The sequence below is a fragment of the Chlorocebus sabaeus genome, chromosome 9 (genome assembly GCF_047675955.1).
Source record: "Chlorocebus sabaeus isolate Y175 chromosome 9, mChlSab1.0.hap1, whole genome shotgun sequence".
NCBI lineage: Eukaryota > Metazoa > Chordata > Mammalia > Primates > Cercopithecidae > Chlorocebus > Chlorocebus sabaeus.
The window spans coordinates 30,398,085-30,415,553 of NC_132912.1; the positions used below are offsets into that span (position 1 = coordinate 30,398,085).

The 17,469-nt window shown below is 37.5% G+C and overlaps 1 protein-coding gene across 1 annotated transcript in view; it reads right to left on the reverse strand.

Annotated features, from left to right (window-relative positions):
• The window catches only part of LOC119622874 (X-linked retinitis pigmentosa GTPase regulator-like), a 43,699-nt gene that overhangs the window by 13,554 nt on the left and 12,676 nt on the right, over positions 1-17,469 (reverse strand). Inside the window, 4 exon segments of the mRNA XM_073018840.1 lie at positions 1,040-1,225; positions 3,906-4,030; positions 7,289-7,444; positions 13,143-13,301. Coding sequence (XP_072874941.1) covers positions 1,040-1,225; positions 3,906-4,030; positions 7,289-7,444; positions 13,143-13,301 — 626 coding nt within the window.

Consider the following 17,469-nt stretch of genomic DNA (forward strand, 5'->3'; position numbering starts at 1 on the left):
AGCTACTCAGGTGGCTGAGGCAGGAGAATTGCTTGAACCCGGGAGGTGGAGGTTTCAGTGAGCCAAGATTGCGCTAGTGCACCCCAGCCTGGGCAACAGAGTGAGACTCTGTCTCAAAAAAAACAAAAAACAAAACAAAAAAACCCCAAAAAACAAAACACACACACACACATATATATATGTCATTGTATGTCATTGGAACAATAATTTTTTTTTTTTTTTTTTGAGATGGAGTCTCGCTCTGTCGCCCAGGCTAGAGTGCAGTGGCCGGATCTCAGCTCACTGCAAGCTCCGCCTCCCGGGTTCTCGCCATTCTCCTGCCTCAGCCTCCTGAGTAGCCGGGACTACAGGCGCCCGCCACCTCGCCCAGCTAATTTTTTGTATTTTTTTTTAGTGGAACAATAATTTTAAAACACAGAAGAAAAATCTCTAAATTTAATTAAGAGGGAATATTTCCTCCCTCTAATTGAAGTCCTTATTCTTTTGTTTTCCCATTTCATTGTTTATAGTGTACAATTTTCCACTGCTCATGAGGCTTAACTGAAAGACAAAAGAATGTAGCATTATATAAGTCCTACAGAGTTCTGAACAATGTAACATTGTACCTATAGTCAACGATACTGTATTGCACACTTAAAAATCTGTTAAGTGGGTATATTTGTTGTATTTTTACTACCATAATAAAAAAAAGCATATAACAAGGTGAAATTCAAGCCACATGCAGTTGAAAAAACAATTCAGCATTCAATGTGAGGTGATAAAATAGGACTATAAAAGGATGCTTTTATAGCACCATTGTCTATATGCAAAGGTTTTCTATAATTTAAATTTTCCAGTTTGTGTCTTTAAAAAAAGCATTAAGCTTTTCTGAATTTTTCTGAATTAACTCTAAAAGTTTGTAAGCACTTAACTCTAATAATTTTATTTAGCAAATTTATCTGAGAAGACCCTTTGATTTAAAAAGAAAACAGATTTTTTTCTTCTAGTTTTCTTTGCAGTGCTAGATAATACTATTATACAGAATAGGCCACCACTGTACCCTCTCTCTTCGCCGCACACGTGCTGATAGAGTTCTCTGCAGTACATTTCCTGAGGTTAAACTGCCATACGGCAGAAAAGTCGCCACAGATAAGCAAGTATCACTTACTTCATCGAATTCAATTTCTTTTGCCACACCACGATGAGGAGCAGCAAAAACTACCATGTGACATCCACCACAAGCAACCTACAGCATAAATCCACAGAAAAACGAATCAACATTGGCTTCAAACACAAATGAGTTTTTAACAGTTATCAGCTGTAAGACATTTACTTAGTGATAGGCTTCCTACACAGACTGACTTGGTGAATCTGTCTATATGTATATGTGTGCACAACGAGAATGTGTACACAATATGTATAAAATAGGTACACAATTGGCCGGGCGTGGTGGCTCAAGCCTGTAATCCCAGCACTTTGGGAGGCCAAGGTGGACAGATCATGAGGTCAGGAGATCGAGACCATCCTGGCTAACACGGTGAAACTCCGTCTCTATTAAAAATACAAAAAATTAGCCGGGTGTGGTGGTGGGCGCCTGTAGTCCCAGCTACCTGGGAAGCTGAGGCAGGAGAATGGTGTGAACCCAGGAGGTGGAGGTTGCAGTGAGCCAAGATTGCACCACTGCACTCCAGCCTGGGTGACAGAGCAAGACTCCATCTCAACAAAAAAAAAAAAAAAAAAAAAAGTACATAATTACCAAACATATTCTTTAAACACTGTGATTGAAACTTTGGGAGGCCGAGACGGGCGGATCACGAGGTCAGGAGATCGAGACCATCCTGGCTAATACGGTGAAACCCCGTCTCTACTAAAAATACAAAAAACTAGCCGGGCGAGGTGGCGGCGCCTGTAGTCCCAGCTACTCGGGAGGCTGAGGCAGGAGAATGGCGTAAACCCGGGAGGCGGAGCTTGCAGTGAGCTGAGATCCGGCCACTGCACTCCAGCCTGGGTGACAGAGCAAGACTCTGTCTCAAAAAAAAAAAAAAAAAAGAACAAGTTTAATCCACCATTTAACTTTCAATTTAAAATAATATAGAGAAAAAATACTTGGCAGATTACATTTCTCCTTACAGTTAGAAAATGTTACTTTAATCTGGGAGAAACATTAAAAACGTGAAAAATTGCTCAGAGAAGTTCTACTGGAAGAATTTTTTTTTTTAAAGTATAAATCAGTCTCTTGGGCTAATTATGTCTCTAAGCCCTCTTTATATGAACATTTTCTAAGTTTAATGCTTAAAAGTAAATCCTTAGAGGAAAATAAATGCAAGTATGCATGATGACGGAACAATAAAAAATGAAATCAGCACTCAAAGAATTTTGAGAAATAAGTCATTTTCAAGAAAAATGCTTAAAAAACCCCATAGTGCAGTATTTTCTGTACATAGGTTCTAGATACTTTATAATGTTCTATTTTTCCTTCATAATACTTTAAATTTTAACATTTATATATATTTTTGTATATCCCTTTTAAAAATTGTAAGACTATAATGAATAAGTCCTCAATGAATGAGGACGTGGTTATTTCATTCATCACTGTATACAGTACTTTGTATTTCTTTTTTTCTTTCTTTTTTTTTTTTTTTTTTTGAGATGGAGTTTTACTGTTGTCGCCCAGGCTGGAGTGCAATGGCACAATCTCGGCTCACTGCAACCTCTGACTCCCGGATTCAAGCAATTATTTTGCCTCAGGATCCCAAGAAGCTGGGATTAGAGGTGCCTGCCACTATGCCCAGCTAATTTTTGTATTTTTAGTAGAGACGGGGTTTCGCCATGTTAGCCAGGCTGGTCTTGAACTCCTGACCTCAGGTGATCTGCCCGCCTCGGCCTCCCAAAGTGCTAGGATTACAGGCGTGAGCCAGCGCACCTGACCAGTACTTTGTATTTCTTATACTTAGCACACTATCTTACCCATAGTAGGCTTTCATTAAATGACTAAAAATCAATAAATGAAAGTGGTCCATATTATGAGACACTGAGTCTTTGGAGGACAAATTTCAATATTATCACCAAGTCAACAGAATTTTCAAAAGTCAAAACTTAACTGGCAAAAATATTAAGAAACAATACAGGTATGATGCATGATGGTGATGTGACACTGAAATAATACATCCTTAACCTACGAAAATTTAGCCCAAAAACCATATCTTCAAAACTCTTTATTTTTTATTTTTTTTTGAGACAGGGTCTCACTGTCACCTGGTCTGGAGTGCAGTGACACGACCTCAGCTCACTGCAACCTCCACCTTCTGGGTTCAAGCAATTCTCATGCCTCAGCCTCCCGAGTAGCTGGGATTACAGGCGTGTGCCACCACACCTGGCTAATTTTTGTATTTTTAGTAGAGATGGGGTTTCACCATGTTGGCCAAGCTGTTCTTAAATTCCTGATCTCAGGTGATCCACCCGCCTTGGCCTCCCAAAGTGCTGGGATTACAGGAGTGAGCCACCGTGTCCCACCAAAACTCTTTGTTTATTTTCAGACTTTCTGCTGAGCAGGATTTGAGAGTCTAACATTTAATTCAGCAAATATTTACTAAAGACTACTGTGAGCAAGGTACTCTGCTGGGTGCTACACAAGATACCAAGTCTGCAGGCATGGCACAGTCCCAGCTTCCAACAGATATATGAGAACGAAGCAGAACAGTCACGATTTCAGCAAAAAGGAAGATGCTAAAGGAGGACAATTAGGAGCAACACATTTTCTGACTGGCATAATGTCTGACATTTGGCTTCTAGGAAACAAGTATATTTATTAGATATATCTATGATACTCTTCCATACAAACATAAAAGTACTTATTTTCTATGAAATACTGAAAGATTCAAATACAGTAATATGAAAATATAAACAGGGAAATGTGATAGCCTTACCAATTTAACTATAAACCTCAAAAAATTAGAGCACAAAGTAGGAACGAAGTGATTGGTAAAATTCTCCAGTCCAAGTCCTAATTTTCCGTGGCGACCGAGTCCAAAAGTATACATAAGGCCGGTATCTAAAATGCAAAAATAATGAAGAGAATTATAAAAGTGTTACTTGTATGGATCTACTTGTAAACAGATAAATATGTTAACTCATACTGCAATTCTAATTATCCCCCTCAAATTCTGCATTGAATTTACTCTATTGATCTTTCCACACTCTCTACGGTCTCTGTGGTTCTTCATGTAACATCAGGCAATAAATATTCTGAGAATAAATCAATTAACCTTGGTGGTTTGTGAAGCTGATGATCTGTCATGCAAGGCAGTGTGTGGTGCAGCAGCAATACAGCATGAGAGCCTGAGCTACACATCATATATTCCAAGCGAAGGAGAAGGAGATGCTTGTATTCTGGTCCCTACATCCCAACAGTCTTATTTTCCTTTTTCCTGAGGTCATTGATAGATCAGAGTTTCTCAACTTTGGCATTATTGACATTTGGGGCCAGATAATTCATGGTCGTGTGGGTCTGTCCTGTGCACTGTAGGATGCTCAGCAGCATCCTTGGCCTCTACCCACTAAATGCCAGTAGGACAACTCCACTCTGCAGCCATGACCATTAAAAACTGTCTCCAAACGTTGTCATGTGACTTGGGGAGTGGGATGTGCATAAAATCTCTACAACTAGCTTAGCGTAACTAATCTGGCTCCTGGGCTGTGGAATACTGTTGAAGTAAATGCCATAAGTGAACAATGCTAACTAATTCCTATACCAAAACTTGGGTCCCCTCTGAAACTGGGCCCACAACGATGATGAGTAATCTTGTCACTTCTCACCAGTTAGCCCTTTTGCTTACTGACATAGCAGCTATTACGAACCTTCACACTCCTTTCTTCAAGCCGCTCCTTCATACCCTCCATCTCAACTGGGGTAAGTGCCAGGGAAGCAGAAGTAAAGGGGGGGGGGGGGGCGTTAATATGGTACAAAGGAGGGGAATTTTCCTCTAGTCTGGGGATTAGGGAAGGCTTTCAAAGGGAAACCTAAAGGATGAGTAGGGTTTAGCGGCACAAAGAAGGCAGCAAAAAATCTTCAGGCAGTCAGCAGTACATAGAAAGCCTCTGAATCAAGAGCAAATGTGGCTTGGGCAAGAAACTGAAAGGCAACTAACACGCCTGGAGCACCAGAGTGGTAGGAGATGAGTCTGAAGAGGTGAAAAGGGAGTGTCCTATTAGTTCAGATGAAGAATTTTTGAACTTTTATCTTAAGGACATTAAGAAGGAAAATGAATGGTTTTAAGCTGGGAAACAATTGGGTCACCTTTGGGGACCTCTGATTTAAGATGGCAAAGTGACTGCATACTAAGCAAATCCAAGAGAACTGACTGAAAGATCATTAGAAATAATAATATAATTCAGTAAGGTGGCAAGTATAAAAATAAATTTACAAAAATAAGTAGATTCCCTGTAAATATGTAAATAAGTGATATCCAGTGTTTGGACTCTTTATTTATTTTTTGAGATGGAGTCTCACTCTGTTACCCAGGTTGGAGTACAGTGGCGCGATCTCGGCTCACTGCAACCTCTGCCTCCTGTGTTCAAGTGATTCTCCTGTCTCAGCTTCAATAGCTGGGATTACAGGCACGTGCTGCCACACCGGCTAATTTTTGTATTTTTTTTTAGTAGAGATGGGGTTTCACCATGTTGACCAGGCTGTAGACTCTTATAATTCTTACTATTAAGTATTTATGTCCTTCTTTTATATATACTCCTTATCGTCTTTATCCCTTCCTTCCTCCTTCTTTTCAACCTGATTTCTTTACCCAAATGTTTTTTTAAGGTTTGCCTTTTAAATTTGATTGTCTTTTGCCTGAAAAAAACAAACCCTGATCCAAGCTGCCTGATGGCACTTCCAACTTCAGAGAGCTGTTAAAAATATGAGCCACTGGCTATAATGGGGAACTGGCAAGGCCTTGCAGATAACTCACTATGTACTTCTCATTAGTACTAGATGAAAAAAAAAAAATTCCACACCACTTGCTCTTTAGGGACGACTGATGAACAAAAAGGCAAACAAAGTTAATGTTCAATGATTTGTGCTATAACTCTTTTTATCAGGAGTAAAGGTACTATGAAAATTTAACTAAATAATCAAATTGTATGTTAGATGACAGATTAAAAACTATGTATTTACTATCAGTGGCAGTTTAGAGTGGATGAAAAATGACAGTAAGGACAGAGAAAGTGACACTAGGACCCTATAGTTAAGGGATACATATCAACAACTCTTAGTGGATGATGAATGAATAATACTTCTCATATTCTATATAATGCTATTTCATGATATGTTCTCAAGAGCATTGATACTTGATAATGGGCAGGTCATCCTCTCTGAAAGGTTCTCTGGGGAAGAAGGAACAGTATATCTTGCATTTGCTGATTCCTAGTTTCCCTAGCCAGACACCATCAGACGAGCAGTACCTTTTTCAGGAGCTTTTTCATAGTGGGAGCTTTTCAGAAAGAAGGGAAAAAAGTAGAAATGCTAGTACAAGGATTATGTCAATATACTAGATGATTTCTGACTTTCCGATGATTCACTCCATTTTTAGACAGAAACAGTGAAATTATACACCCTTTTGTTACAAAGCATTGAAAACTGAGGACTATATCCATTACCTACATATATGTGACTGAATCATTTAGGGGAGAATCTTTACTGAGTCCTACATTATTAGCAGTACATAGTTTTGAGGCTGAGAAGTGGGCTCAAAGGAACATTTCCCTGCATGAAGGAGATACCACATTGTGGAAGAAGGTATCCACTTATTGGTCTCTGAGGGGCCTTTCTCTCTAACACTGTAGAAAGAGAAGGAAAGGAGTCATTCCTGAAAACGCCTCCAGATGGCAAAAACATGAGAATTGACTCGGCCTGAATGCAGCTCTGTCAGACTGAATAGGAAGAATGTTTTAAAATAAGTTTCTGCTTGTGGGGTTTTTTCCTTTTGGCCTGAGCAGAGTTAAGAGCCTTCAAACTGATACAATTTCAAAAAGATTCCTGTTTTCTGCCAAAGAATAATACTATGGTCTAACCTCTGACATCAGCAGGCTATTGTGAGGTTCTAAATCTTGGGATCATTTACATGCATTCTAAATTGAATTAAAATAATAAAAAGGAGCTCACGACTTTATACTTTGGAATAGTAAACATGGAATTCCATTTTTCTCGGTCATAAATTCCTTTACTTAAGTTAGATACATTCATTCCAGATATAATTTATTTTATAATAAAATACACCCCGTTCTATAAATATATAACATAAATTCTAATCCATACCTGTTATCAAAGCTGTGTGACTTTGTCCACAAGAAATAGAACTTATTGTATGATCCCTAATATTCTCAATGACTTTGGGTTCTGAAGTTTCAAAAAGAAAAGTGCCAAGACCCAGCTGACCAAACTGTCCCAGGCCAAAGGTATACACAGCATTCTCTGAAACGAAAGGGGCAAATACAAGAGAATCATTATGGAAGCAGACACTGGTACCATCATATCTGGAAAAATTGTGACATTCAACCTTTTATAGTGAAGGTTAAGTGCCTCTGGGGGAAAGAAAAAACCATTTAAGAATACTTAACATTGAAGTATAAATCTTTCAATGACGAAGGAAGAGAAAAATGAAAAGGTACATAATTATAAAAATTATGACATGGGTATGATTTTATATATAAAATCATACATACAAAAGTTTATGTATAACTTTTATACATAAACATAAAAGTTAGGTAAGTAACAGGTATGATACAAGGCACATAAGTCAGGGAACTACCTGAAACGTCCCCATAATTACATCGGCTCAAAAAGTACCAACTATCGGCCGGTAGCTCACGCCTATAATCCCAGCACCTTGGGAGGCCAAGGCGGGTGGATTGCTTGAGGCCAGGCTTGAGACTGGCCTGGCCATCATGGTGAAACCCCATCTCTACCAAAATTACAAAAATTAGTTGGGCATGATGGCACGCATCTGTAATTCCAGCTACATTGGGAGGCTGAGGCAGAAGAATCGCTTGAACCCAGGAGGCAGAGGTTGCAGTGGGCCAAGATTGCACCACTGCACTCCAGCCTGGGTGATAGAGCGACATTCCACCTCAAAAAATAAAAAAGAAAGTACCAACTTTCATTAAGCTAATTCACTATGTCAAATAAAAAGTGAAGAGTGTCTCCTACAGAAAAACTTCTTCCTTTTAAAAGTAGTTTACGCATCACCTAAGGTCAGGAGTTGGAGAAGAGTCTGGCCAATGTGGTGAAACCGTCTCTACTAAAAATATAAAAATTAGCCGGGCGTGGTGGTGTACACCTGTAATCCCAGCTACTAGGGAGGCTGAGGCAGGAGAATCGCTTGAACCCAGGAGGTGGAGGTTGCAGTGACCCGAGATCACGCCACTGCACTGCAGCAGCCTGGGCAACAGAGCAAGACTCCATCTCAAAAATAAAATAAAACAAAATACAAGTAGTTTAATAATCTATTTTATAAAACCCAATTTCAGAGAATTGTCTTGAGAATTAAAACTGATAGTACATATGCTACATTTATTCACAAGTAAAGCTTCTTTACTAGGAAATGCAACTATAATAGGAGGGGAAAAGCTTTTCTTTATATTGATATTTTGAAGTGATTCCAAAGGACTTCCAGTAACTCATTAAATATTATGTCATATGTTTTCTAGAAACGAAAAAGTACAAAAACAGGATACAAGAGTGGTGATGAAAGGGTCCTTTTAGAGACATGCTCCTCGCTGCTGCATTAGGACGCGCAGTGTCGATTACATGAGTCACTTCTCCTTAGTACACTGAGTTTAGTACATTGAGTTTCTCCTATTACAGGAGGAAGGGTAAGCGCTTGGTATTCATGCCAGAATCCAAACCTTCATTATTACTAGCTGTGGCAAGCAGGTGAGTTACTTAGATTCTCTGATGTTATAATCCCTATCTAATAGAGTTGCTGACAGGATTAAAAGAGAAAACATTCAGGCAGATTTGAAAACATAATATGACATTCTGTTGTAAAGAACATTTTTCTAAAAAGTATCTAATCAACTCATTCTGTCAATAGGGGTTACAAATGAAAACCTAACTGTCTATGGCCATGTGGTTTTACAATTTTTTCTAATAAAAATGTTTGCTTCATAAATAAGACAAATAGATATTACTCCTTAAAGAAAATATGCTGTATTAAGGATATGAAGCCATATTGAGGCAATGGCAAAACAGATCTTTAATATTAAAAAACCATCTTAGTTTAATTCATAATCACATGGCATATTTCCAGTTCTAAATGTTCAGCTTAACAGTAGAATACTGGGTAAATGAAAACAACTATCTATCTCTAGCTAACCAACAATTACTCTACATTTCTTAGGCTGTCTGACTTCAATTAGCCTGTGAAATGAGGCTGTTTAGGCAGTCTGAATCATGTTACAAAAGTTTTGTTCCGTATCCTGGTAGGTTCCCATTCAGGTGCTTGGATATTAGTGATGACAGTAGTTCCTATTTTATAAAAATGATCTAAGGTGCTCTTATTTAAGGACATTATATTTAACAACCAATAGAATTTTTGGCCATATCACCTTTGTGACATTTAACAACATAATTTAATGTTAATAAGTAATATTACATTAGGAAAACAGATTTGATCAGTTAGCTTCAGATCAGTATTACTGTAATTTCACAGGATATATTTGATTTCAGAACGAATAATCTGTTAACCTGTAGAACACTTAAGTTTATCCAAACATAATCTTAGAAGTTAAGATAAATTCTCATTTGCCTCAGGACCCAGACTTCATTGTGAACCCCATCTTACAACTGGCCTTTCTTATCTGTTGGTAACTGCTGTGGATGACTTACAAAATTACAAGTATCACTCTGCCTCACTTAGTCTGTACCAAGTTCCAGCCTCAGACTTTTTCCACAGTGGTCCATGGTTTCCCTGATCCCAAGGCGAAACAATAATCACCCTATCACTACAACCAGTTTTATTTTCTAAACTATCGTGGTCATGTGCAAATATTATATTTGAAATAAATTCATCAGATATGAACTAAATTGTTTTAAAAATAGTTTAATGAATGATCCTCTAATAGATTTTAAGGTAAGAGTTATAGACATATAGAAAAACAAGGCTGGGAAGGCCCTTCATAGAATAATCTAATCCAAGTGCTTTTCTTTAGTGAAAGAAATTGGAACAGGTGATTAGCTATTCTTTCCTTAAGGTCTTACAAAATATTCCATAACTCTCTTAGCAATCCAGTTTAGTATTTAGTCACACTGATGATCAATATACTCTTCAGGTCCATTTCTTCATCACCTAGGACTAAATATTTTTAATATTCTGCCTATACTGTGTTCGAGAATCAGGTTCCTCACCAGGGCTGGCTCATAATAAAGCTTGCACAGATCCATGGAGAAATGTGAAAAACAGGCAAAGTAGTGCAATTTCCATACAGATACATTTATACAGTTGAAGGAGGTGTCCTTTATTATACAATTAAGAGTTTTCTATTTTGAAAATATTCCTTATTTTATGATATGATAGTGCAAACAGTCATTTTTTTCAATGCCCATATTTAGGCAAATGTGAATCAGAAGCTGACAACCATCTATTGGTTCTCATAATTTTTTAAACTCAAATTTTAGGTTATTCTCTGGATTGTAACACAAGCTCTTCACTGTTTACAAAATTATTTTATGAACTGTAAAAATTCTCTCTCCATGTTTTTTTCCCTGTATTGCCAAGTTTTTCTCCTGTATTCCCCCATTCAATGTTGGCTGCCACAATCAGACAGGAAACGCAAGGACACTTCTTTCTTGCATCTGCAGTGGAAATCTTCGTGGCAAACAATAACTATTCCAGGTCTGTCAAATAGATGCATCTCATAATTTAAAAAACTTTCCTGGTGTATGAGATCCCAAAGCTTGCAAAAATCTGGAGAGAGCAATCAGTTTCTGGAAAGATTATACTTAGGCTCAGAACAAAGACCACAGAAAGCTAAATGTCTTTAAAACCACAAGAAAACATCATCCTTAAGTGTGTTTATTTTAAATTAAGAATATAAAAGTAAGAATTAAGCTTTCATTAAAAGTATCATAGATGATCTTGTTGCTCACTTTATAGAAAAATATTTTATAATGAATGGTTGAAGACACTATTATTATACAATCAGCATCTGTATCTGTTAAAATAACCCTGAATGACCTATTCATTCTTTCTATAATCTTTGCATAAACTAGAGAAAATATGTAACACATCAAGTTGCATTTCTGTCTATAGAATGAATTTTCAGATAATGTTTAAAAATTAATTTCAAAGTTTAATTTTTAGGACATTTTTGAAATTATATAAAAATTCACTTTTTCAACAGGAATTCAAAAAAAATCTTAAACCTCAGAAGTATTTCCAAATTTAGAGTATAAGTTTTGAAAAAAAATTTTTTCTAACTTAGAAAAGATTCCATCTAGTAACTAAAGCTTAATAACCATGACTGGGGCTGGAACAGGAAGTTGAGGAAAAGTAACATCAGAGAGAAAAATATAAAGATAAAACATTCTTCACTTACCCGGCAACGTTAGGCATATCATCTTAGAATTGGATATTATTCAAAATTTATCTGCAACATTTCTAACTTTGGGCTACTAAAGATTAAGTGGTGACTTCACAAACTATTAATTTTTGTGCAAAAGATATAATAATTCACTACCTGATTGTATTATGTACATTACTCATCTAAAATAAATCTAATGTCGAAAAAAATTTGGACGCATCAATTTAGTAAACGTATTAGCAAGTAGTGAGTATATTTCAATACAGTGATTAGAATTGTGAGAAATGACATGTCATAACAAATATGAAATTCAGATTCCAAAAGTAACATCACTATTAAGGTCCTAACTTTATTTTATTATCTGTAATTTAAAACCTTACCACTTTTTAATAAATTACGATAACAGAACATACAACTACAAAGAAATTCCCAAGTTATACACTGTAAATATCACAAAAAAAAGAATTATCAATGTCATATAGAAAATAGCTTGAACAAAAAGCTTCTCCAAAAGAAGGCATTTCAGGAAAAATGTCGATTTTAGATAAATATAGAAAACATATATATAAGAAAAATTGTTTGTCCCTGAAAATGAGCTAAAAATAATGGAATATGTTGCCATTAAAAATGTTAAGGTCAGGCCAGATGTGGTGGCTCACGCCTGTAATCCCAACACTTTGGGAAGCCGAGGCGGGTGAATCACCTGAGGTTAGGAGTTCGAGGCAGTCTTGCCAACATGGCAAAACCCCCTCTCTACTAAAAATACAAAAATTAGCCGGGCATGGTAGTGGGCGCCTGTAATCCCAGCTACTCAGGAGGCTGAGGCGGGAGAATTGCTTGAACTCAGGAAGCAGAGGCTGCAGTGAGCTGAGATCGGGCCGTTGCACTTCAGCCTAGATGACAAGAGTGAAATCCGTCTCAAAAAAAAAAAAAAAGTTAAGGTCATGAAAATATAAATTACATTAGCAGAATTCATTTTTTTCTACTTAAAAAATTATTTCATAGACCAGAAATACATATTAAGTACAGAAATAAAGGGTGAGAATCTTTTTGGGTTTTTTTTTTTTTTTTTTTGGAGACAAGGTCTAGCTGAGACCACACCTGGCTAATTTTAGTAAAGTTGGGGTTTCACCATGTTGCTCAGGCTGGTCTCAAACTCCTGGGCTGAAGAGATCTGCTTGCCTTGGCCTCCCAAGATGCTAGGATTACAGGTGTCAGCCATTGCACCAGGCCCCAAAAGTGAGAATCTTAATGGAAAGAGATGCAGAGCCACCTGACACGAGGTGTCTAAGAGTCAAACTCATAGAGGCTAAGAACAGAATGGTGGTTGCCAGGAGCTGAGGGGAGGCGGGAAAGACGAGTTACCGTACAGTGGGCATGAAGTTTCAGTTATTCAAGATAAGTTTCAGACATCTGCTGTACAATAGTGGTGCCTACATATAAAAATACTGTATTATACACTTAAAAATCGATTAAGAAGGTAGTTCTTATAGCAAGTATTCTTACCACAATAAAAAAAAATGAACACTAAAAAAATTTCATTAGTCTCCACAGAAAGCAGGGAACACAACAGTGGACTCCATCCATACCTGTGAGAACCACAGTGTGGTCTCCGCCACAAGCTACTTGGATCACCTTCTCAGGAATTTCAGACACCAGCTGGGGTGTTCTGTGATTGCTCAGGAGCTGATTAGGAAGACCTAACTTCCCATTCTCAGGTTCTCCAAACATATATAGCTCACCATCTGCTATTGAAGGAAAAGTACAGTGATTAGTGATGACATACATATGAACAAAAAGCTGATCTTACCTTCAAAAAAATGTTTTGACAAGGATAACTTAATACATTTGACCTTTCTTGAGATATTTTCACTGTATGATAAGGAAATAAAGCTAGATTTTCTTTTCCCCTTGATTATTTTAATCCAGTAATTTTCATGAAAAATTCATGACTACCACTACTAATAAACAACTAGAAATCATTTTAGTGCTTTCACAAAAGTGAAGAATATCTTGTGTCTTCTACTTACTTAAAGCTCCCATAAAAACACGAATTTTGTCTTGCTCCCTACGGTATCCCCAAAACCTAGCAGTGTCTAGAACAAGCACTTAACATTTGTGGAATAAATGAATAAATAATTGCTTTATATGAAACTGGTTTAGAAAACTCACTTGTGTGTGCAGTAAATATGTTAAGTAAATCCTAACATAGCACATTTTACCCATTTAGATGGCATTTCCTCCAAAGACGCTTACCAAAGAGTTCCTGACAATCACTGCCCTGTCCATACTAACACTATTAATTTGCTTCTTTATTACATTTATCACACTGTATTATGACTGTGAACTTCTTGAAAGCAAGAACTTTCTTATTCATTTCTATGCAATTAACTGAGTTGTATAAAGTAGAATTTAAAAATCTTGTGTAAGTATATGGTCCAATCTCAAGAATGACATAGAACACATCACCATTGGTATCAGCAAAGAGACAACAGAGCAGATCTGCTTGCTTATTCTTTGTAAGTCTCTGAGAGAACCATGATTGATCCTTGCCCAACCCCTGAGAAGGTGGCCCCTGGAGTGTTCTTTATATGAATGATTAATGACTTTGTTATATATACCAGAGCAATGAACTATGCCAGATTAGGTTTCTCAGGGCTGCTTGCACAAACATTAACATTGATGATGCGCACCTGGCTTCATTATTGAGGGTCCTGAGTTTCAGCTGCTGTGGCCAGTTGCTAGCAGGTGGTGCCTATATGACCAGCCTGCTAAATCCCCTGGAAGCACCAGAATGGGTTTCCCTGGGCAGAGACATTCCACACATGTCCCTGTAGTTCACTGCTAAAAAGAAAACATGCCCTGTGTGGTTTCCTAAGAGAAAGTACTAGGAAGTCCAAGCACGACTTCTCTGGACTCCACTGTAGATGCTTATCTTTTCCCCACTTTTTCTTTTTGCTTTGTATCCTTTGCTGTAATAAATCTTATTCATAAGTATAATCTGCTATTGAAGACTGTGAGTCCTTCTAGAAAATCACGGAACTTCGGGAAGGTGTGGGACAGCCAATGCACAAGATATGCACCACTTGAAACTTGCTCAAATACTGTAAACACAGCTATATTGATTTTCTGAATTGATCTGCACAGAAAATGAAGTTTTATGGACTACTGTTTTCTATGAAGTATTTAGCAAACACTGACACAAAAGTGGCGCCCAGTAAGTTAGCACCCTTCCATTCTCCCATGCTTGTTGCCTCCCATAGAAACTGGTTCCTAAGTCCTGATGAGTCTCTCTCCATTTCTGTCTATAGATTCCTGATTCCCTTTACACCTTAACATGAATTTTCACCTGGATCAAGTTTCTCAAATGTCTTTCCTACCTCTAGTCTAACATATCCACACAATATCAGATATATCTTCCAAAAACAAGGCTCTAATTATGACACTTCCAAATAAAAAAAAAATACATGTATCAAGTATAAACTGCAGACTGTTACAAGAGACCTTCCGTATTAGGTCCCCGGACTACTAACCAGTCATATTTCTATCTACTCCCAAGCTGGTGACTCTCTTTTGAGTCACATCCTCCCTTGAGAATTTGATGACAGTTCTATAAAAAAAGTACACATCCCAGCAGGGTGGGATGGCTCACACCTGTAATCCCAGCACTTTGGGAGGCCGAGGCTGGCAGATGGCTTGAGTCTAAGAGTTTGAGACCAGCCTGGGCAACATGGTGAAACCCATGTCTCTACAAAGAATACAAAAATTAGCCGGGTGTGGTGGCATGCATCTTTGACCCAGCTACTCAGGGGAATGAGGTGGGAGGATCACTCGAGCCCAGAAGGTCTAGGCTACAGTGAGCCGTGATTATGCCACTGCACTCCAGCCTGGGCAACAGACTGAGACCTGGCTCAAAAAAAAAAAAAAAAAAAAAAAAAAAAAAAAAAAAATGCACCTACCAATTTTAGCATATCATTTTAGGGGTTCACATTCCTTTAGGATCCATGATCCCTAACCTCTAAACAAACAACCTCTAAACAAACTCAACTATGCAATAATCTCCAAATACATGATTTACTTTTCTGTCTCTTTATCTCTGCACATGTTTTTGTCTCTGCCTGGATTGTTCTTCCCTCATCTCTGCCTCTCTCAGAGTTGCTTCCATCTTTCATGGTTAATCTCAAATACCACCCTTTCTCTGAAATATGTCCTGATGTCCTTAACAAGAAATAATATTTTTTCTTTCTTGATCTCACGTAAGACTCTGCTATCAAATGTCTCATGTTACCAATCATGGTCTGCTGTATATTGCAGTTATTGGTCTAGCACAGTAGTGAAAAGTATGTGCTACCGAGTCAGACTGCCTTGTTTGCATCTGGATTCTGCCACTTACTCAATCCTACTGAGCAAGTTGTTCAATCGCTAGGCCTGTAACATGGGGATAAAAGTGCCTATGTGATAGGGTTGTTTCATAGGAATAACTGAATTAATGCATTCAAAGGCACTTAGAACACAATCAGTGCCTGGTCATTAGTAGCTGCTACCACATCCTCCTCTTCCTCTTGTACATGGAGAGAAACTGCATGTCAGTAGAAGTTGTTCTGGCTTTTAGAGCTGGAAGACTGGAGTTCAAATTCTGATTCTGCAACTCAATTGCAGCATCACCTTGAATAAAACTGTGTTCGAATCCTGCCTGCATATACGGAATCAGAGATACCACCACCTCTCTCTCAGAGTGGTTGGGAGATTAAATGAAATCTATTTGTACTTGAAAATGCTTTGTACATGGAAAACTATACATCCTATAGTTTGACTGTAAACTCCAGAAGGGCAGGTACTACATTTTAATCAACTTGGTATTGTAAGAAATAGCATTTAAAATGACTTTTACATAGTAAGTTGCTGAGGTTTCTCACAGTGTCAACTTTTTAAAGTAAAATGTTTTACCTATAAAGCAGGGGTGTCCAATCTTTTGGCTTCCCTGGACCACACTGGAAGAATTGTCTTCGGCCACACATTAAATACACTAACACTAACGATAGCTGATGAGCTAAAAAAAGAAAAGGTCTGTGCATAAATCTCATGTTTTAAGAAGGGTTACGATTTGTGTTGGGCCACATTCAAAGCCATCCTGGGCTGTGGGTTGGACGAGCTTGCTATAAAGGGTAAGAAGATATTTTCCTGTAGCTTATCAGTAGGACCTTCCTTAAAGGGGAAGGTGAGTGCTTTTAATCCATATAAAATGTTTTATTTAATTTCAAGGTCTTTTTCTTATTTATATATAAAAAATAAAATAACATTTATCATGAAGAACAAATAGGTCATTTCATATCAATTATATCTACTTCACTTAGGTCTATTAATTTTTATAAAATCTGGATTCTTCAAACTATCTGCCTGGCTCTGATAGCTACCTTCCCCAGGATTCTTCTGATCTTAAGCACACTGCCAAGTCTCTATTCTCCAGTCTCTGAAGATTGCTCCACAAATTCCTGCCCCCAGTTCCCATGACCCCAACTTATTTGCTTATATCCCCTATTGTACTACACCTAAATCAGTGAATCATTGGTTGAAATGCTCAGACCCAACCATTAACATATCAGATGAAAAGACACAGAAATCAGGGATAATACCTGAAAACTCCATAGATTTTACCTATAACATCTAAAAATTGAATATTTTATATAATTTATAATATGAACTTGAATTGAGAACACGAATTTAAAATACGAACATGAGCATTTAAACATACTAGTAGGTGAAAAATCTGCAGGAAGTCTTAAACGTAACTATCTTAGTAATATGTTCTGCATTTTTATTAGGAAATAAACTATTCTGTTTGGAGGTTCCTCAAAAAACTAAAAACAGAGCTACCATATGATCCAGCAATCCCACTGCTGGGTATATACCCAAAGA